Genomic DNA, 23,595 nt, shown 5'->3' on the forward strand with positions numbered 1-23,595 from the left:
ATCCACCACTGAACCTACATGGAAGAGCCCGCTGTCTCCTGGAAACTGGATGAAACTGCAGTGTATTTGGTGGAGGGGAAAGGAGTATACCAACCTGCTTCAGTTTCAGCAATCTGGGCAATAGGCCAGCTGCTCTGGTAGTTGGTCTTTAATAAAAGCAAAAAAATCAATTTAAAACCCTGGAACAGAATACCCTGGACTTGGTCATTTGTATTCCTAATGCGGAAACAATGCAGGCCTTCAAAAAACACAAGTTTAGTTCAGGTTTGTAAAAATGAGCTCCTACAAAATCCCCAGCGACTCAAAGCCCCCACTTTGTTAAGGATTTGTCTTATCGGCACAGAGACCTCATTTTAGAAGAGGACTCGGGAAGCTCAGTTCTTGGGCATTGGTCTTTTATTTATCACTTTTACTCCGTTACTTTACAGAAATCATATGCAGCCACACTACAAAAAAAAAAACTCAATTATAAAGACTTGATTGTGTGCACCAGACATCAAACTTGCACGGCGCTTGGTAAGCATCTGCAGGAATGCACAAATGAGCAATGATTAAAAAGAAAGTAGCCGGAAACTTATCTTTGCAAGAGAACTACAGTAAGAGGAAGAATGTTGCAAGATTGGGATTTTCAAAAAAACAATGTTTGCTTATTTAAAGTAAGATTCCTTAAACAATTGAAAAACTGCCATTTCACAACTTGGCCATGAGAAATAAAAAAAAAAAAAATTTTTAAATTACTTGTGAATCATTAGGCACAGATGTCTGCCTGCATATTGAGCAAATAAATGTCTTACCACACCTAAAAACACCCACGTAAACAGCCACATTACTATTTCATAAACAGTTAATTATTAAAGCTTTAAAGATTGAATTTATGTGACACACACACACAACCAAAAATCTACAAGATGTATGGGTTCCAAAATGTTAAGCTTCTGATTGATTTCAATGATACATCTGTAAATGTCCAAAGACATTGCTCATGGTTAACTAAATAAGCGCGCCTGAATATAGTAACCATAAAGGAAAGTGCCAACAATATGCCCTAAGAATAAAGGGCACAGGAGCGACGGTGCACTAGAACGTTACGTTGCTGTCTTGCCCACATTCAAGATGTAAGTCAGCAGCAGATGTCATATTCTCACGTGCACAGGTGACAGTGACACTGTTTCTTGTATGTGCAAATCAATGTGCAACACGTTGCCAATCTAAAGCACTAACAATAGTACTTTAGAAAACTTCTCTGAAAATGAGTTTGTTTACTAGCAATAATACAGAACAACATTTTAAAGGAGTGACTGTGAAATAGTTTTGCTGAACGCTGACACTTATTATACAGTACTTGCCATTCCCTCGTGGCTCTGCCCACGTATTAGTGAAACAGGACAATCTTTAAAAAAAAAAAATCAATAAACAAAAAGGTATCACTAGCTACGTGGTGGCAAAGTTACGCTCCAAAAAACAGAGGCGGACCAACTTCCCACTCCTGACGTTACTCTTCCCTCAGCCTCTGTCTCAGACTAGCGCGAATATAATCGCTCCTGCAAGCAAAATATGATTCTTAGCGCAATGAAAGAAGTTGTGAAATCAACTGGAATGTTCCAAGCAAATTCTAGAAAAAACCCAAACTAAATCCATTACGTAGTTCTCTCGTGAAAAGCGGACACACATGTTGGATATTTCATATATATATATATATATATATATATATATATATAGTGATATAGGGGGGAACTGGTGTCCTCTCTCTCTCTCTATTGATATAGAGATATAGACAGATATAGCTATCTATAGATATCAGGGGTGCCCAACTCCACTCCTGGAGGGACGCAGTGGCTGCAGGTTTTCATTCGGACCCTTTTCTTAATTAGTGACCTGTTTTTGCTGCTAATTAACTTCTTTTGAATTTATTTTATTTGAGTTGCTCTTGAAGACCCGGACCCCTCAATTGTTTCATTTCTTTTTCCTTAATTAGCAGCCAAACAATAAAGAGATAAAAAATGAGCAAAAACAGGACCAGAAAACTATGACCATGATACAATATCTGAAAATAAAGAACGGTGAAGGTCTCAGGAATGCTGATCTGCTCTTAGAAAAGAGAAAATCCACAATTTCGGAAATGTTTGCTATTGCACAATGAGAGCAGCAACAAGCCATGGAATTAAACAACGGGTTTAATTAACAACAAAACTCAGCGCCTCATTAAGCAACTGGTTGGAGTGAAATTGCTTGGAGTTTGAGGCCCTGACTCAGTTGGTCTTCTGTTGGCTCCCTCACTTCACATTTGTTTGGGTACCATTTATGGAAAGAAATGAAGCAATTCAGAGACACGATGAAGAAATTTAGGGAAACGGTTCTTAAAAACCAAGTCAATTAAAATTCAAAAGAAGTTAATCAGTAGCAAAAACAGATCACTAATTAAGAAAAGGGTCCGAATGAAAACCCTGCAGCCACTGCGTCCCTCCAGGAGTGGAGTTGGGCACCCCGATATCTATAGATTGCTATATCTGTCTCTCTCTGTTATATTATATATATATATATATATATATATATATATACATACATAGATAGAGATAGAGAGGACACCAGTTCAAGTGCTGTAGTCAAGAACAGAACAATATGCAGAACTAATCTAAACAGAATTCCACTCCCACCCACTTTACAGCTACAACAGACAGACAAACACAGAGTTTGGGACCACAACAACTTTTTTTTCTTGATTTGCCCCTCTGCTCCTCAGTTTAAAATTGCAAATCAAACAATTCAGACATTGTGATTAAAGGGCACATTGCAGAATTTTGTTTAATTTTCTTTGCATATATTTTGGTCACAGCATGTAAAAACTACTTTTTTTTTTTAAATTAAGCCTAGTTTCAGATTAGATTCAGAAAAAAATTAACACGATGACAGCTTGTACCGTATATACTTGCATATAAGTTGTGCCTTGAAACCCAAAAAAATCGATCATAAAATCAGACTCCGACTTATACGCCTGTTCAAAACTGCAACACGTACATTTTTTTTTTTTAAAACATCTTCTTGCCTCCTACAATCTCGCAGCAGTTTCTCAGACACATCAAATTTTGTAGCAGCAGCGCAGTTTCCAATTTCTTTCACCACTTCAACAACTTAATTTAAAACCAGCTTCATATTTTCTTCTGATCGAATGCTCTATCGTAGATGAGGGATGCTCTTACGATAAAGGTGTATGAGGGTGTGAGATACAAAAAACACAAATCAGTGGAAATGTCAATTTGGAATAGTTTGGGTATTTCTGTGTGGTCACGTGGCACAATACATAGAAAAAAAAAAACAAAAAGCCCTGTGCTCCGTGGTTACTCTCTCAGGTGGGCGTTATTATATCATAATCTCATGGACCAATAGCGTGAGTTTTCTGCATTCGACTTATACAACCGATATTATAATATACTGGAAATTACACGGTATAATCAAGCTCCGACTTATCCGCGGGAGAACTTAAAAGTGAGTATATACACAGTAATTATGAGAAGCACTTTATTGTATGCCATATGTCTTATGGATACATACTTTTATTAGCTAAAGTATGTACTTCAAGGAAACTATTTTACCATTTTTATGGTCACTGAGCAATAAGCATACGGAATTTAATTTTGTTAATAAAAACATTAAAAGTCAACACCTGTGGTTTATAGTTTAATAATAAAATGCACTTTAAAATATGACATACAGCTTCTATGCATCTAGTTATTCAGGAGGTTAGTGTAAAAAGTTTTTTTAAAAGGAATAAAGGGGAAAAAGATATTTAAAAAATAAAATACAAATCGGAATCAACAGATCAAATAACGTGATTGGTATCAGCCTTAAAAGAAATGTGATCGGAGAATCCCTAGTAAAAGATTACTGTTGTTTGGTCTTTCGAGACGATTTCGTGTCCCTGGGTGTGAAAGGTTGTTGCAGAAGGAGGAAAGCGCAGAGTAAGTAAGCGCGCACACAGCTTGCCTTCTTTAAAATAACCAAATCTCATATCACCGCTTTTATGTTCGAAAATGTCATGTAGAAGCTATTTTGTGTGTGCAATCTGAAGACTGATCAATGCTCAAAAATTTTCTTGAAGAAAAAAATAAATAAATGGAATGCATTCAGTAAGTTTTTATACTTTATTTTTTTTATTATGCTCCATGGCTTACATTATAAAACACAAGGGCAGGCTATGCATTTTTTTTTTTTTTAAATGTATAGAAAATGTTTAACTTTAGAATGCAACTTTGCATTGAAAATGCATATATGGTATATCCTGTTTGTGAAGAAATAATTTTGACTTGAAAAATACCAAACATACCCTTTAACAGTCAAACCTTTTACTTGAACTGGGATATTTATATCTGCCATCACTGGGTTTCCAAAAAATTGACTTTTTAATCTTTTGAGTCTGCTGGGAATGTTTTAAAACAAAAGCAACTCTCAAACTTTTATTTTTTATTATTTTTTGTTAAAATTAAAAAGATATTAAATTTAGTACTTAATTGTATTTCACGTATTTTTTTTGCAATGGCATGCAATATTAATTTTTATAAAATCGTTTGGATTTGTTTAATTGAAATAAAAATATGTTTACAGAGCATTTCATTTAAGTGATGCACTACTGCTAACTTTTTTATTATTTTGCCACAAAAATGTTCAAATTAGGAAAGTCAGTTTTGAATGCTGAGAACAATTATTCACTTTATTTTTTCTAGAAACTTCCAACATTGGCAATCGGAAGGTTGCCAGTTCGAATTCCATAAATGCCAAAAGGGACTCTTGAGCAAGGCCCTTAACCTACAATTGCTGAGTGCTTTGAGTAGTGAGAAAAGCGCTATATAAATGCAAAGAATTATTATGAACACTCAAAACATCTGGGTGTGGGTATAAGAAGTTACTGGGGTGGGGGAGAAATATCATGGAGGTGAAATGTAGTGGGGTCGAAACGTGCTGGGGTGAAATGTGAGAGGTGAAATTTCCATAAACCGCATGAAAGAACACTTACACTTTTGATAGCCCTAATTAAAATACATACCTTCGTATAATCAGTACAAAACAGAATAGGGTGCACTCTCATACTATTGCCCAGATTTCACCACATTCAATGACATCTCAATGTGTGAATCTGGTGCTCATTAGTTATAAAGGCAAGGATGGATTCTTGTTGATGATAATAAAAGTGCCCGAGAACATCAATCCAGTCTCCCAGAGCTAGCAAATTGTCAGTAATGGAAGGTATGTGTTAGTCATCGGGTTAATTACACAAAGTACTATGAGGAGATCCTGGGTCGCCTCTGTGGGGAGTTTGCATATTCATGCAATATTCTCCTACAGATCAAAGACATGCGGGTTAGGTGGACTGGCAATACTAAACAAATAGGTCCTAGTGTGTGTTGTAAAAGATCCCTAAAATCTTCATACCTGACCCTCTTTTCAGTTTATCGATAGAATGCAAAAGGCACTCATGACTCCATTATATATAAGAAATCTATCAAAAACATCCCTGGTGATGCCAATCAAGATGCATTTCTTGCCCAGTAATCACAGATATGCTAACAAATTCTTTGTTCAGGCAAAGCTTTTATATATATTTTTTTTTTATACAGTACAGAAGAGGCAGTGATTGCTGAAATGGTCAGGTGACTACCTGTTGAAACTCATGGAGAGAATGCCAAGAGTGTGCAAAGCAGTAATCAGAGCAAAGGGTGGCTATTTTGAAGAAACTAGAATATAAAACATGTTTTCAGTTATTTCACCTTTTTTTTGTTAAGTACATAACTCCACATGTGTTCATTCATAGTTGTGATGCCTTCAGTGAGAATCTACCAATGTAAATGGTCATGAAAATAAAGAAAATACATTGAATGATGAGGTGTGGCCAAACTTTTGGCCTGTACTGTATATGCATTTTGTATGCCCCTACAAAATTAGTAAGCTACGTATAAAGCTATCTGCTTTTCACATACAGGTTTTGTGGAGTTGTCTTTTGATTTATAACATAAATTTTCTCCATGTAGTGTTTACTTTCTCGTATAAGTATTGGAGTCGTCCAAAAATTTGATTTTTGGAATTGTGTTTGTGTGTGTGTGCGCATGTAAACATGATAACTGGAGAAAAGTTTTACTTAGGTCAACCACATTTTGCATACAGGTATTAGATGCAAAACGCAGATTTTTGTCAACTTTAGGGCTATTTCCGCTAACAGGAAGTACTACTTTTTTATTCATGCAGCTGCACAGTCCGATTTATTCAACTTTTATAATAATTGTTCAATATATTATTAATTTGATTTGTTGTTGATGGTTCTTTAATGTACACAATATAAAAATATAATCATTGTCTTGAGGTTTACTCCTCAAATATCCATCCCTATATTTGAGTATATGAGAAAGTCGAGGGGAGACCACTCCCGATTTTTTCCTCTGGAACAATCAACGTGTTACTCACAAAGCAAAATCGCTACTCTTAAATGGTTTAATAACAATACTTTAGTGATTCACCATTTAGATAATCATTATCTGTCTATAGCATTGTCGGGCAACCAATGCGCAGTGCGCCGCGGAATTTTCTAGAGGCACCACGAAAACTTTTGTAAAATATATTTTTTAAACATTATCTTTTTAATCAACCGAAAGAACACTAGCAATTTTAAATATTTTATGTTGGAAACACAGATAACGGAACACTTACGGGAATGAAGTCTAAAGAAACGCGAGAGACTCCAAATGATCGACAAGGAAATGTGCGTCTGTCTTTCAAAAATTGATCCTCTCATCAATCTCATATGTGCTGAAAAACAATCTCAATGTACACATTAATTAAATTTAAAATTTATCCTTGGATTCCTTTATTAATAAAATGTCTTTCAGACTTGTAAAATTAACGGTTTTTATTGGTGATTGTCCATAGATTGTGTCGTCACGACTATTTATGAGCAGTCCCTCAGGTGCGCCGCAAAAGAAAATTTTTGGACTTTGTGCGCCACAACTCGAAAAAGATTGCCCTTCATTGGTCTATAGAGTAGAGGCTGAGAATCTGGAGTGTTGCAACCAGAACAACCACCTTGCACTCAATTCCAAGAAAACAAAGGAACCGACTCTGGATTTCAAGGGACTGAACTACAGTGGTCACCTTCCTATTAGCATTAACAGCGAGAGTAGTGGAGGCAGACCAGAGTCTCAGATTCTTGAGAGAGCACATCAGCCAAAACCTGACATGGACAACAAACACCACAGCAAAGGCCAAGAAAGATTTCACAGGGTTCACTTTCTGGCAGAGCCTGAAGAAAGAGCAACTCCCAAAACAGATGCTGCTTAACTTCTACGGGCGCACCATAGAGTGTCATCACGTACCACATTACAACTTGGTAGTCTGGCTGCACCTTTGAGAACATGAAGGTCTTCCAGCAGATCATCAAAGCGGCTTAGAGAATAACCGGAGCTCAGCTACCGTTATTGGAAGATACCGTCATTACCTGCTGCAGCAAAAAAGCAAAGAACATCTGTAAAGATCCAACCCACCACAGCCATGCACCTTAGAGCCCTGCATGCCTGCACTACCAGGCTGTTGAACAGCTTGAACACCAAAGCAATCAACCTAATAAATGCACAGCAATCACTGCCTCTTCCTATGCAGGACCACCACTGACTGAACTGAACTTCTGAATCATCCACATGTCACACACACTTACACATGACCCCTGTGGAACTCATGACCATTACATTGAATGTAATTCTCACTGGGACTTCATTTATTTATCTTCTTATATAATGCGTTACAATGGCCGTCCATTTGTCTGTCCAGGATTTTAAATCACCCGTAGCTAACAAACTGTTTGACCCATTGACCTGAAATTTGGTACACATACAGTGCATCCGGAAAGTATTCACAGCGTGTCACTTTTTCCACATTTTGTTATGTTACAGCCTTATTCCAAAATGGATTAAATAAATTTTTTTCCTCAGAATTCTACACACAACAACCCATAATGACAACGTGAAAAAAGTTTACTTGAGGTTTTTGGAAATTTACTAAAAATAAAAAAACGGAGAAATCACATAAGTATTCACAGCCTTTGCTCAATACTTTGCCGATGCAACTTTGGCACCAATTCCAGCCTCAAGTCTTTTTGAATATGATGCCACAAGCTTGGCACACCTATCCTTGGCCAGTGTCGCCCATTCCTCTTTGCAGCACCTCTCAAGCTCCATCAGGTTGGATGGGAAGCGTCGGTGCACAGCCATTTTAAGATCTCTCCAGAGATGTTCAATTGGATTCAAGTCTGGGCTCTGGCTGGGCCACTCAAGGACATTCACAGAGTTGTCCTGAAGCCACTCCTTTGATATCTTGGCTGTGTGCTTAGGGTCGTTGTCCTGCTGAAAGATGAACCGTCGCCCCAGTCTGAGGTCAAGAGCGCTCTGGAGCAGGTTTTCATCCAGGATGTCTCTGTACATTGCTGCAGTCATCTTTCCCTTTATCCTGACTAGTCTGCCAGTCCCTGCCGCTGGAAAACATCCCCACAGCATGATGCTGCCACCACCATGCTTCACTGTAGGGATGGTATTGGCCTGGTGATGAGCGGTGCCTGGTTTCCTCCATACATGATGCCTGGCATTCACACCAAAGACTTCAATCTTTGTCCCATCAGACCAGAGAATTTTGTTTCTCATGGTCTGAGAGTCCTTCAGGTGCCTTTTGGCAAACTCCAGGTGGGCTGCCATGTGCCTTTTACTAGGGAGTGGTTTCCGTCTGGCCACTCTACCATACAGGCCTGATTGGTGGATTGCTGCAGAGATGGTTGTCCTTCTGGAAGGTTCTCCTCTCTACACAGAGGACTTCTGGAGCTCTGACAGATTGACCATCGGGTTTTTGGTCACCTCCCTGACTTAAGGCCCTTCTCCCTCGATCGCTCAATTTAGATGGCCGGCCAGCTCTAGGAAGAGTCCTGGTGGTTTCGAACTTTTTACACTTACAGATGGAGGCCACTGTGCTCATTGGGACCTTCAAAGCAGCAGAAATTTTTCTGTAACCTTCTCCAGATTTGTACCACGAGACAATCCTGTCTCGGAGGTCTGCAGACAATTCCCTTGACTTCATGCTTGGTTTGTGCTCTGACATGAACTGTCAACTGTGGGACCTTCTATAGACAGGTGTGTGCCTTTCAAATCATGTCACATCAACTGAATTTACCACAGGTGGACTCCAATGAAGCTGCAGAAACATCTCAAGGATGATCAGGGGAAACAGGATGCACCGGAGCTCAATTTGGAGCTTCATGGCAAAGGCTGAGAATACTTATGGACATGTGCTTTCTCAGTTTTTATATTTTTAATAAATTCGCGAAAACCTCAAGTAAATTTAATTTTTTTCACATTGTCATTATGGGGTGTTGTGTGTAGAATTCTGAGGAAAAAAATGAATTTAATCCTTTTTGGAATAAGGCTGTAACATTAAAAAAAAAGGTGGAAAAAGTGATGCGCTGTGAATACTTTCCGGATGCACTGTATACTACATGACATCTACTGTCTGCTTTAGGGGAGATGATTTTAATTACTCTTTTTATTTTATTGTAGAATCAACTCTCGGCAGTAGTCAGCAGGCCAGCTGTGCTGCACGTGTACAAGTGCCGTTCTCATCTCTACCACCTTCACCGCCACTTCTCCTACCTCTTCATATCTTAAACCATTCGAGGTAGATTGAACACTTAAGTGCCAGCTTAAGTGAAAAATTAAGAAAAATGCACCAAGTAATTGCAACACAAACACTGACTTAATCAGTTTTAACACAAAAAGATGCTGACGAAAGAAGAGAAGAAGCAGGCTGCTAGGGTGCAGAAAATAAGAGCCGCTCAGGAAGCAGCAAGAGCATCAACCTCTGAGCAAACGAAGGCTAAATGTACAGAGAAAGAGGAGGAAAACTGTCAAGTGTATTCAGGTTATCGTGCAGTCCGCCGTTACTGGTGCTTACATATTTACCACTACTCTGTGCATATTTAGAACCGTTAATTGTACAGTCATATGAAAATGTTTGGGAACCCCTCTCAGCCTACATAATTGACTCTCCTTACAACAATAAAGATAACAGTGGTATGTCTTTCATTTCCTAGGAACATCGGAGTACTGGGGTGCTTTCCTAACAAAGATTTTTAGTGAAGCAGTATTTAGTTGTATGAAATTAAATCAAATGTGAAAAACTGGCTGTGCACAAATGTGGGTCCCCTTGTCATTGTGCTGATTTGAATGCCTGTCACTGCTCAATGCTGATTACTCGTAACACCAAATTGGTTGGATTGGCTCGTTAAGCCTTGAACTTCATAGACAGGAGTGTCCAATCATGAGTGGTAAAAGGTATTTAAGTTGGTCAATCGCAAGTTGTGCTTCCTTCCCTTTGACTCTCCTCTGAAGTGCAACAGACAGCATGGGATCCTCAAAGCAACTCTCCAAAGATCTGAAGAAAAAGACTGTTCAGTCTCCTGGTTTAGGGGAAGGCTACACAAAGCTCTCTCAGAGGTTTAAACTGTCAGCTTCAACTGTAAGGAATGGAATCAGGAAATGGAAGGCCACAGGCACAGTTGCTGTTAAACCCAGCAGGTCTGGCAGGCCAAGACAAATACAGGAGCAGCATATGAACAGGATTGTGAGAATGGTTACAGACAACCCATAGATCACCTCCAAAGACCTGCAAGAACATCTCACTGCAGATGGTGTATCTGTACATCGGTCTACAATTCAGTGCAATTTGCACAAAGAACATCTGTATGGCAGGTTGATGAGAGAGAAGCCCTTTCTGCACTCGCGCCACAAACAGAGTCACTTGTTGTATCAAATGCTCATTTAGACAAGCCAGATTCATTTTGGAACAAAGTGCTTTGGGCTGATGAGACAAAAATGGAGCTCTTTGGTCAGAACAAAAAGCGCTTTGCATGGCGGAAGAACAACACCTGTTACCTTCTGTCAAATTTGGTGGAGGTTCCATCCTGCTGTGGGCATTACCGCCGCCAGGATTTAATTCAGGGGGGTGCACATGGGCGCCGGCAGGGGTGCAAGTAGATGCACGTGCAATTCCTGCAACAACCTGCAGTATTGAAAGATCTTTTAGCACATTACGGCGCGTCAAAACTTGGAACCGATCTACAATGAGTGACGATAGATTAAGTGGATTATGTATGCTTAGTGTACACAAAAAAAGAATAAATAATTGTCCAAAATTTATCGACAAAGTTGTAGACAAGTTTGGACAACAAAAAAGAAGGCTTGAAATGCTCTTTTAGAAACAAAGTGAATGATTGTTTATGTATAGTTGTAAAATGTAAACGTCTAATTGTAATTTAAAAATTTAAAATAAAAACTATTTTTTCGCGTTTTTTCTTATTATTGAAAGATTTATTTTTTTTCTCCATTTCCTTTTTTTTTCAAAAGCTAGGGGGGTGCACGTGCACCTACTTGCACCCCCCTGCCGCCCATGGCTGTGGGGCTGTGTGGCTAGTTCAGGGACTGGGGCCCTTGTTAAAGTCGAGGGTCGGATAAATTCAACCCAATATCAACAAATTCTTCAGGATAATGTTCAAGCATCAGTCACAAAGTTGAAGTTACACAGGGGTTGGATATTCCAACAAGACAATGACCCAAAACACAGTTGGAAATCTACAAAGGCATTCATGCAGAAGTTTGTATTCCTATTCTCTCCGAAATTACCCATAAGCACAGTGACCCTCAAATCCTTTATGCTATAACTCTTGTCCAATAATTTATTGTTTCGAGTAAGTGAATAGCTACCATTATGTTTTGAGTACATCTTGCCTGAACAAGGGGTCTGAGTTGCCTCGAAAGCTTGCATATTGTAATCTTTTTAGTTACCCAATAAAAGGTCATTTTGCTTGACTTCTCACTACATTATGTTTTGATAATGCCTCCTTTAGCTCGGAGGAATACTATACAAATAAATTATTATACAGTGATCCCCCACTATATCGCGTATTTTTCTGTGGAACATATCTAATTTTCTATCACAGAAATGTCTGGTTTTATACTAATTGTTTTTTATGGGTTTTGACAACTTATGTTGAAATAAGCATTTTTCTATGCTATACTATTAATGTAATACTGCAATTATAACCTACATTTACCCGTACTGTATATACAGTGGGTACAGAAAGTATTCCGACCCCCTTCAATTTTTCACTCTTTGTTATATTGCAGCCATTTGCTAAAATCATTTAAATTCATTTTTCCTCATTAATGTACACACAGCACCCCATATTGACAGACAAAAAAGAATTTTTTAAATTGTTGCAGATTTATTAAAAGAAAAACTGAAATATCACATGGTCCTAAGTATTCAGACCCTTTGCTGTGACACTCATATATTTCACTCCGGTGCTTTCCATTTCTTCTGCTCATCCTTGAGATCTCCTTCATTTGAGTCCAGCTGTGTTTGACTCTACTGATTGGACTTGATTAGGAAAGCCACACACCTGTCTATACAAGACCTTACAGCTCACAATACACGTCCGAGCAAATGAGAATCATGAGGTCAAAGGAACTGCCTGAAGAGCTCAGAGACAGAACTGTGGCAAGGCACAGATCTGGCCAAGGATACAAAACTATTTCTGCTGCACATAAGGTTCCCAAGAGCACAGTGGCCTCCATAATCCTTAAATGGAAGACGTTTGTGACGACCAGAACCCTTCCTAGAGCTGGCCGTCCAGCCAAGCTGAGCTACCGGGGGAGAAGAGCCTTGGTGAGAGAGGTAAAGAAGAACCCAAAGATCACTTTGGCTGAGCTCCAGAGATGTAGTCAGGAGATGGGAGAAAGTTGTAGAAAGTCAACCATCACTGCAGCCCTCCACCAGTCAGGGCTTAATGACAGAGTGGCCTGTCGGAAGCCTCTCCTCAGTGCAAGACACATGACAGCCCGCATGGAGTTTGCCAAGAGACACCTGAAGGACTCTGAGATGGTGAGAAATAAGATTCTCTGGTCTGATGAGACCAAGATAGAACTTTTTGGCCTTAATTCTAAGCAGTATATGTGAAGACAACCAGGCACTGCTCATCACTTGTCCAATACAGTCCCCACAGTGAAGCATGGCGGTGGCAGCATCATGCTGTGGGGTGTTTTTCAGCTGCAGGGACAGGACGACTGGTTGCAAATGAGTGAAAGATGAATGCGGCCAAGTACAGAGATATCCTGGACAAAAACCTTCTCCAGAGTGCTACGGACCTCAGACTGGGCGAAGGTTTACCTTCCAACAAGACAATGACCCTAAGCACTCAGCTAAAATAACGAAGCAGTGGCTTCACAACAACTCTGTGACTGTTCTTGAATGGCCCAGCCAGAGCCCTGACTTAAACCCAATTGAGCATCTCTGGAGAGACCTAAAATGGCTGTCCACCAACGTTTACCATCCAACCTGACAGAACTGGAGAGGATCTGCAAGGAGGAATGGCAGAGGATCCCCAAATCCAGGTGTGAAAAACTTGTTGCATCTTTCCCAAGAAGACTCCTGGCTGTATGAGCTCAAAAGGGGGCTTCTACTAAATACTGAGCAAAGGGTCTGAATACTTAGGACCAGGTGATATTTCAGTTTTTCTTTTTTAATAAATCTGCAACAATTTCAAAAATTCTTTTTTTTGTCTGTCAATATGAGGTGCTGTGTGTACATTAATGAGGGAAAAAATTGATTTAAATGATTTTAGCAAATGGCTGCAATATAACAGAGTGAAAAATTGAACGGGGTCTGAATACTTTCCGTACCCACTGTAAATAAAAATATAGTAAAAATTCAATAAGTACATCCTACCTGTAGTGACTCTGCAGCCAATTCATAACAAAGCCTACAGTTTTCAGCAGTCACTACGTGTGCTAGAAAAAAGTTCATTAGAACAATATTAGGCTTCAATGACATGACGCACGATGACGTTAAATGACCTCATTGATAAACACTCAGATCCTCTAACAGACGAGGATTTGATTGAACTGACGAAGTCTGCAATTGAGGAGGAGGAAGAGCAGGGCCCAGGGAAGGAAGACGACGAAGGCCTATCACTTGAACAGCTGCCGTTAGTTGTGAGAATGGCCAAACAACTGCCGGCAATGACAGATGATTGGGATACCAAAATGCTTCGGGCATTGCAGTTTTACATCATTGAAGTCTATAAAGACCTCCTCGCCCAAAATAACAAGCAATGCCAGCAACTGCCTATAACGATGTTCTTTACCCCAACAAAGACGACACGCCTACACCTTCAGCGGGAGTTGCCATCCAGCAGCAGGAAGATACCCCTCTGAAACCACCTGAAGGCGAGCCTTCAGAAGAGCTGTAAATGCTCTGCTTTAGCCGTACATACTCATCACCTACATACATTGTGTACTGCACAGCTAATTCATTATCATCATCATTCAAGTTATGGAGTGTATCTTCACTGGTGAGCACCCATACTGAGCTTAAAATGTTTAATAACTTCTTGTCTAAGATTAAATCTTGTAAATACGATGCTATTGTTATTTCAGACCATGCTCCGATGATCTTGGAGCTGAAATTACTTAGCCCCATACACTCACCCCGCAGATGGCGTCTCAATCCGCTTCTATTAGCTGACGAGAATTGTACTGAATTTATATCCAAACAAATTGAATTCTTTCTAGAGACAAATACATCCCCTGAGATCTCTGCAGGAATACTCTGGGAAACTCTTAAGGCCTTCTTAAGAGGACAGATTATCTCATATCTTTCCCACAGAAATAAATCCGCGAAGAAAGTAGCAGAGATAAAAAGCGAAATTACTAAAATAGATGAAGAACATGCCAGACTACCAAGCGAGACTCTACATAAGAGGAGGCAGGCTCTACATTCAGAATTAAACCTCTTGACAACTAAAGAAACCGAACAACTAATTTACAAATCCAGACATCATTATTATGAACATGGAGAGAAAGCTAATAAGCTTTTAGCGCAACAAATTCACAAGCAAGATATGCAACGCAATCTCGTAATTACTAACACTAACGGAGATAAAATCATCGAACACAAAAATATAATGTACACTTTTAGAGACTACTATAAATCCCTATATACTACTGAGTTTAAAGAAGACAATATACAATCTAATGCATTTCTGGATAAATTACAGATACCACAAATTGACGCTATTAGTGTGGAGGAGCTCGATAAACCTCTGTCATTATCAGAATTACTGGATGCTATAAAGTCACTCCAAGGTGGAAAAGCAGCAGGCCCTGACGGCTACCCTGCAGAGTTTTACAAGAAATTCTCCGCTCAGCTAGCTCCCCTCCTATTAGCAACATTTACAGAAGCCAGAGATAACCAATCTCTTCCACAAACCTTTCGCCAAGCACTAATCACTGTCTTTCCAAAACAAAATAAGGACTTATTACAATGTGCATCATACAGACCAATTTCACTTCTGAATAACGACGTTAAAATACTCTCTAAAATCATAGCTAGAAGGATGGAGAAAGTGCTCCCTCAGTAATATCACAAGACCAAACTGGATTTATTAGGGGCCGACACTTATCTTCAAATCTTCGACGCCTGTTTAATGTAATATACTCACCAACTAAATCAAACACCCCAGAAATATTATTATCATTGGATGCAGAAAAGCATTCGACATGATTGAATGGAAATACCTTTTACTATTTTGGAGAAGTTTGGGTTTGGCCCAACATTTGTGCATGGATTAAATTACTGTATACTAACCCAGAAGCTTCAGTTTGCATCAATAACATTTGCTCAGACTACTTTAAACTAGAACGTGGCACAAGACAAGGATGCCCTTTGTCACCACTGCTGTTTGCAATTGCCATTGAACCACTGGCAATACATTGTCGAAATACTGATCAGATAAAGGGGATTAGCAGAGAAGGACTGGAACAGAAAATCTCATTATATGCAGATGACATGGTACTGTATATATCGGACCCAGAAAATTCTGTGCCTGCAGTCTTAGCAGCACTCACAGAATTTCAAAAGCTCTCTGGTCTCAGAATTAATCTGAATAAAAGTGTACTCTTTCCGTGAATTCGCAAGCATATAATATTAGATTAGACACCCTTCCTTTTATCATTGCAGAACAGTTTAAATACCTCGGGGTAAACATCACAAGTAAACATAAAGCTCTTTATCAACAAAATTTCGTGTCTGCATGGAAAAAATTAAACAAGACTTGCATAGATGGTCAACCCTTCATCTCACACTAGCTGGAAGAATTAACACTGTTAAGATGAATATTCTTCCTAAGCTCCTTTTTTTATTTCAAAACATACCAATATACATTAATAAATCGTTTTTTAAGCAATTAGATTCAACAATAACCTCATTTATTTGGAATTCTAAACATCCACGCATCAAAAGAGCGACCTACAAAGACAAAAGGCAGAAGGCGGCATGGCTCTACCTAACTTCCAGTTTTATTACTGGGGCAAATATACAGTCGATAAGAACCTGGACACAAATAGAAGAACATACACAGGCATGGACCGCAATAGAAGTAAAATCCTGCAGTACTTCTTTGTATTCCTTGCTTTGTGCTCCAATAAACACACGTTATCGGCAATACACTAATAACCCAATTGTGCTCCACTCACTTAGAATCTGGAACCAATGTAGAAAGCATTTTAAGACGGAGAAGCTTCTTTCTGTGGCACCCTGCAAAAGAACCACCTCTTTCAACCCTCACAAACATATGCAGTTTTAATATCTGGAAAAATTTGGAATTAACTTGCTTAGAGATCTTTATATAGACAACGTCTTTGCATCCTATGAACAATTACATTCCAAATTTAACATTCCAGCTACAAATTTCTTTCACTATCTTCAAATCAGGAACTTTGTTAAACAGAACCTTCCAGATTTTCCTCATCTTGCACCCTCATCCACGCTGGAAAAATTATTGCTCAATTTCAAGGAGTTAGACTCCATCTCTACAATATATAAAATCCTTTTACAATCCCTTCCTTTCAAAGATCCAAGAGGACACTGGGAAAATGACCTCTCAATTAATATATCAGAAAAGGAGTGGAAAGTAGCAATGCAGAGAATTCACTCAAGCTCCATATGCAAAGCATACAATTATACAACTCAAAATTATATATCGAGCACATCTGTCTCGACTAAAACTCTCAAAATGTTTCCAGGGCATGATCCAACCTGTGAACGCTGCAAAAGCCCCAGCCTCACTAGGTCACATGTTCTGGGCCTGCACCAAATTAACATTATTCTGGACAAAAATTTTTAATTACCTCTCAGACAGTCTTGGACTCACAATCCCTCCTAACCCATTAACAGCTGTGTTTGGGGTTCTTCCAGAGGGTCTTAAAGTGGAGAAAGACAAACAAATTGTGATTGCATTCACTACACTGTTGGCACGCAGACTTATTCTGATAAACTGGAAGAACCCAAACTCTCCTCTTTAAGTCAGTGGGAAACTGATGTGTTATATTATTTAAAATTGGAAAAATCAAATACTCAGTTAGAGGATCTGTGCAGACTTTTTCAAAACATGGCAGGATCTAATCAGTAATATTTTGAAATGTTTATAAAGCACAGAGAATTTGTTGATTTAGGTATTTTTAAAAGCCTTAAATTTTACACCGTTTGGCTTGCTCTCTCTCTCAAGGGTGGGGATCGATCTGTTCTTAGCATAATTCTTTTTTTTTTTTTTTGTTAAAACTTGATTGCTATGTATTGATTGTAATAAAATTAATAAAAAAAAAAAAAAATGTTTTTATTTCTGCATATTCCATTACGTATACAGAGAGAGAGAGAGAGTAATGTGTATATATACATAACATATTATTATGTTACTCATATCCTTAGCCCGACATCCACATATATGTGCTTACAAAGTGTGTTTTTAATAAGTTTACCTGTGTTTAAAGCGCGTGGGAGGGATATTTTAAGGTTTAAACCAAGAGTTCCCAAACCTTTTTCGGCCGCAGACCCCTTTACCAAAAACTTTTAAAACCGTCGACCCCCTAGTCACATGCAACGGTTTTTCATGTCTGCACTTGCTTTGATACGTTCGATAAGACAATGCACAGACATGTTTGTGCTACATGTATTTCTATGCGTTCTTATATGTGACTCTTTTAATAAAGACACATTTTACCTTTTCGCTCGCAAGTTTGGTATGTAATGTGTTTTATCAAAAAAAACTTTTTTTTAATTATTTTACTTCTTAATTAGGTACCTATTGGAATCATAGATATTTTGAAGCAAACAAATAGCAGTAGTAAGGGGGTCTATGTTTACTGTCGTTGACCCCCAAATTTTTTTATTGAAACTATCGACCCCTAGAAAGTTCAAATCAACCCCTTTGGGAACTCTTGGTTTAAACTATAAAAAAAATATTTATATGGTCTTTCTATATCGCGGATTTTCACCTATCGCTGATGGCTCTGGAACATAACTTCCACGACAGGCGGGGGATCACTGTGCTAGCTAAGAAAATGAGGCTCTCCAGAAGGATATCAACATTTATCTCTTTTGAACGCACCGATTTATTTCATTTTAAAACTAAATTAGCAAGTTTGCGATCCTGATAAAACAAAATGTTGGATAAGGTTATTACTCTGTTAAGGCTTTAAACATTTTGGGACTGATTTTTAGGCTTTTTTTGATCCTGTATGTAAAAAAGGAAGAATATGTGTGTTATATATATATTTTTGGAATTTGCAAAACATTTAATAAAAATGGTTTATACATATTATACATATAAAAAGGGACTACCAGGAGATCCATATTAGGCACCATCTTTCTACAAGCGGGCTGCTCGTTGGTGTAAAGAGGCCAGGCAGGGTTCATGTCCCTCTGTGGAGTTTGCATGTTCTCCACATTTCTGTGTGGGTCTCCTGCGGGTGCTCAGGTTTACTCCCACTGTGCAAAAACATAAATTGGGTCTGGAGAGTGTGTGTGTGTGTCTGCCCTGCAATGGACTGGCACCCTGTCTGGAGTTTGTTCCTGCCTTGCACCCTCTGCTAGCTGGGATACGCTGCTGCCAACTGATCTGACTTAAGCGGGCTAGAAAATGACACGACTGTCCAGGGGTTGTTCCTGCCTTGCACCCTCCGCTAGCTGGGATGGGCTCCAGCACCCCCCACCCGCAACCCTGACCGGGATAAAGTGGGATAGAAAAATATCACGACAATCTGCAAGCACATAGCGCAAGCCAGTTTGACAGCTTATGGCGTTGCCGAGTCAAATTCTTCTCAAGAGGAGTAGAAGCCTCACAAGTCAGCATCACCATACGGACACCCTGCATGTCTGATAGAACAAATTCATCTAGCAGAGCATTAGGCCTCAAAGAACACCAACGACTCTCAACTCCGACATGTACTTCTGTGAAAGAAAGACATTGTACAATACAATTTATTTTTGTATAGCCGAAAATCTGAATTTCCCCTTGGGATTAATAAAGTATCTATCAATCAATCAATCACACAAGGAGTGCCGCAATGGGCTTTAACAGGCCCTGCCTCTTGACAGCCCCCCAGCCTTGACTCTCTAAGACGACAAAGAAATGGTCACTGCATATTGAAAAGCTGCCCCAGTACGACACTTTAGGTCACCCCTCAGATTATGCTTTCATGACACCCCCAAATAGTGCTGGAAGGTATACCGGTTTATACCGAAAACCATTTTTTAGTTTTGTTATGATATGGATTTTTCTTATACCGCAACACCACTTTAAATAGCCCAAACAACGTTCGGAACGTGGCGCAGCAGGAAACTGTTTAAGGGGGGCCCGTTTTCACTGCTACACCGCTGAACATGCATGCAATGGAGTACATGCGTTAGTGGAGGTACTGAGCGGTGAAAAAGGACAGAGAACATTCCAAAACTTCAGCTGTAGCAGACGATAAAGTTGAACCATGATGACACAGAAGAACTTTTGCCAAAAAAAGGAGCCGTGTCCGTTGTCTGGAGTTTTAAAAGGTCGGATGTGGACCAAACAACTATTTACTGCAAATGCTGTCGAGCTAAAGTTGTTGCCGGATGCGACAACACAAGCACTTTGCTGCACCAGCTTAGCCACAGACATGCTTTGGAGTACCACGAATGTATGGAACTAAGACTGGCACCTTCCACGTCCTCGGGTAAAACTGAAAAAGCAAGAGGACACTCGAGTCAGTCGTCACTTGTAGACGCGTTTGCCAGAGGTGCTGCCTACAACAAATAAACCAATCCATATAGCGAACGTGTCAGTGGACAGAGATTAACATTAACAGAAAGTGTAGTTGGTTTACAAAACATATTTACTATTTATTCCTTTTCTAAGGCATGTTCAGTGCAATACAACTTTTGATAAGCACCTCTGGATATTTTATAAGGATGGCTGAAAATATGTTATCAAAATTATAGTTTAAGTTGTTTGCAAAATTTGTTCAATAAAAAAGTTCTATATTTTGACTGCAACTGTCATTCCTTCTCTTCATTAGTGCCACCCCCTTAAAAACGGTCACTTTATGGGACCATGCAGACCTGTAGTAATACTTGTGTGCACATTAAAATATTTTCTGTACAATGTACAGTTCTCGTGACAGTGGAATAGGTTATTCTTCACCAGTCTACTGCAGTAATTACAGTGGAAAATGTGGTTAACATCCACTCCATGCAAATACTGTCGAATACCGTGAAACCAGGATAATTTTGGTCATACCGCCCAGCACTACCCCCATCCATAAAACACAAAGACCTGCAAGGTCACTTGTGAGTGGGGTGGAAAAGACCAAGGGCCCTTCTGACCTCCATGTAGATTTTAAACAAACTGAACAGCAGCATTTGGGAGCAACATCCTGAAGGTTGCCAGTTCGAATCCCCGACACTGCCAAGAGATCCTACTCTGTTGGGCCCTTGACCTTCAATTGCTCCTGGGGCACTGTACAATGGTTGGACCCTGCACTCTGACCTCAAGGGGTATGCAAAAACAAACAAATTCCTAATACAAGAAATTGTATAAGGCAAAATAAAGAAAAGAAAACTTTAAGTTACTGGTAGACAACTTAAACCACACCAGCTTACAAAAGCCAAATATGTACAACTGTTCAAACAGACCTGACAGCAACACATAAAGAACAGTTGTGGCCAAAAGTTCTGAGAATGATCACAAAGTCTGCAGCCTCACTTTTTAGGATGACAATTTGCATCGACTCCTGAATGTTCTGACGAGTGAGCAGATGAAGTGCAGTGAACTGCCAAGTCCCTCACTGCCATGAAAATGAACTTCATCCCAAAACACCACTGCATGTCAGCCCTGCCACCAAAAAGACCTGCTGATGTCACCTCAGTGATTCTCTCATTCACACAGGTGACAGTGACGAGGACATAGCTGGTGGTCACTCTGTCACGTCGAGTTACAATAGAGAGGTGAAGGCGGCTTCAGGGCGCCCAAGAGAGTCCAGGAAGAGCCAGGAGCGTCTCCTAAAGTTTACTCAGCTGTGTGCACCACCAGGGCAGAGCTGGCACAGGAATGGCAGAAGGTGCGTGTGAGGCAAAGACTTTTGGAGGATGGCATGGTGGGTGTCAAGAAGGGCAGCAAAAAAGCCAAGAAAAACCATCAGGGGCAGACCGATATTCTGGGGTCGAGTCATTTGTCTCTGATGGTTTGGGGCATCCGGAAAAAAGAAAACGTGAGCGGCGCTACCATCAGTTCTGTGTCAGGCCGACAGTAAAGCATCCCAAGACAATTCATGTCAGCCAAGGCAGTGGGCTCACTCACAATCTGGCATAAGAACACAGCCAGGAATAAAGAATGGGACCAAAATACCCTTCGAGAACAACTTCTGCCAAAAAAAAAAATCAAGAACAGTTCGGTGACCAACAATGAACAATCCAGCTTGACGGAGCACCAGGCCAGAAGTGCACAAGTGACAACTAAGTGGCTCGGGGAACAAAACATCGACATTTGGGGTCCATGGCCAGGAAACTCCCCATTGAGAACTTTGTGGTCAATCCTCAAGAGGCGGGTGGACAAACCAAACCCCCTGCCCAAATTCTGACAAACTCCAAACATTGATTCTGCAAGAATGGGCGGCCATCATTCAGGATTGGACCCAGAAGTTGACCGACAGCCTGTCAGGGCGAATTGCAACGGTCTTGAAAATGAAAGAATGGCCAACACTGCAAATATGGACTCTGGGCATAAGCTTCATGTCATTGTCAATAAAAGCCTTTGAAACTTCTGAAACGCTTGTAATTCTACTTCAGTGTACCAGAGAAACATCTGACAAAAATACCTAAACACTCTGAAGCAGCAAATTTTGTGAAAACCAACACTTTTGGCCATCACTGTATGCAGTAAAGTGATTTCAGAAACTGGAAATGATCAAAGTAAGGTTGGGAATTAAAGTCCAACATACTCATAAACTTTTATCTGTGCCAATACGTGGGGCAAGGCACTGCATGCGCCCAATCACTCCAACTTTTAAGAAATTTACATATATGCACTAAGCGTTAGTTGATAAGAATCGTGTACATAATCAAAATAAAGTTTTTTAAATACTGACCCCCGAGAGGATGATTCTTTACAAGAACGGAAAGTCGCACATTTTAAACATCATGTTAAAATAAAGTAAAAATGAAATTGTGTTTGCAAGACGAACCTAAAGACACAACACTGTTGCTGAGAAAATACAAGTAGAAAAAACTGAGAAAAATATCTACATCTTAATTTATCGCCTTATACCATTTCAGGCTACATTCAAATACTCTCAAAACACGTGCAACTGTCGCTGTCGTTCGTAGCTCATAAACCGCTAAAAGTGCTGACAGCGTCCGCCTCTCGTGCACTTTTACTCGGCTACTCTTCCTAATTTAGGCCTCGGCTTCAAAGAAACAGCGGGCCCGACTGTCATACCGCCTTTTTAAGTTCAGCCTTTGTCAACAACAAAAAACACTATACGAAAACACAAGACAGTTCCAGTGGGCTTACTTCAATGCTCTTAACCGCTTCACGAATTGAAAGAAAAAAAAACGACCCCAGACACTTTCTCTCCCACTAACACGCCAATGGTGCCGTACCAGTATTAAAGCGTCCATCTTCCACTCTTGCCGACGTGGACTTGGTCAAAAAGGTAAGCCACTCTGATTGGTTGGTACTACCTGTCATTCGAAAAGCGCATCCGTTGAATTTGCTTAGAGGGAAAGGGCGGTCAACACTGAAAGTCCCGCCTTAAACGACGAGGTTGAGGCATCCGATTGGCTGAATGTTAGCATTAATCGTCTTACTATTGGTTTTTATTTTGAAGACCCACCCATCTGGTTAACATTATTAGTGACTGTTACTGCCAGTTACCTGACAGATTTTTTTTTTTGTTAACTAAACATTATTTTTTTACTCCAACACAAGCAAAAGTTTACATAGAGGACAAATGGGTTATATTAAAATCACCATTAAATCAATAACAAAAAAGAACAGTATTTACAGTATTTTTACTGTAACCAGAAAAAATATATTCAAATTTGAATAACCCCCTGATCAGGCACTCCATTGAAACCACCAACAGGTGAAGTGAAGAATATGGATGACCTCGTTTCAGTGACACCTGTCAAGGGGTGGCACATATTAGGCAGCAA

The 23,595-nt window shown here is 39.7% G+C and overlaps 1 protein-coding gene across 1 annotated transcript in view; it reads right to left on the minus strand.

The window, feature by feature from the left end:
• Window positions 1-23,159, minus strand: part of copz1 (COPI coat complex subunit zeta 1) — a 52,761-nt gene extending 29,602 nt beyond the window's left edge. The window contains exon 1 of the mRNA XM_039746692.1: window positions 23,041-23,159. Within this exon, the coding sequence (XP_039602626.1) occupies window positions 23,041-23,058 (18 nt within the window). The 5' untranslated portion in view covers window positions 23,059-23,159. The remainder of the gene's footprint in view (window positions 1-23,040) is intronic.
• Window positions 23,160-23,595: the final 436 nt, after the last annotated feature.

Source organism: Polypterus senegalus, chromosome 3, assembly GCF_016835505.1.
Source record: "Polypterus senegalus isolate Bchr_013 chromosome 3, ASM1683550v1, whole genome shotgun sequence".
NCBI classification, from domain to species: domain Eukaryota; kingdom Metazoa; phylum Chordata; class Cladistia; order Polypteriformes; family Polypteridae; genus Polypterus; species Polypterus senegalus.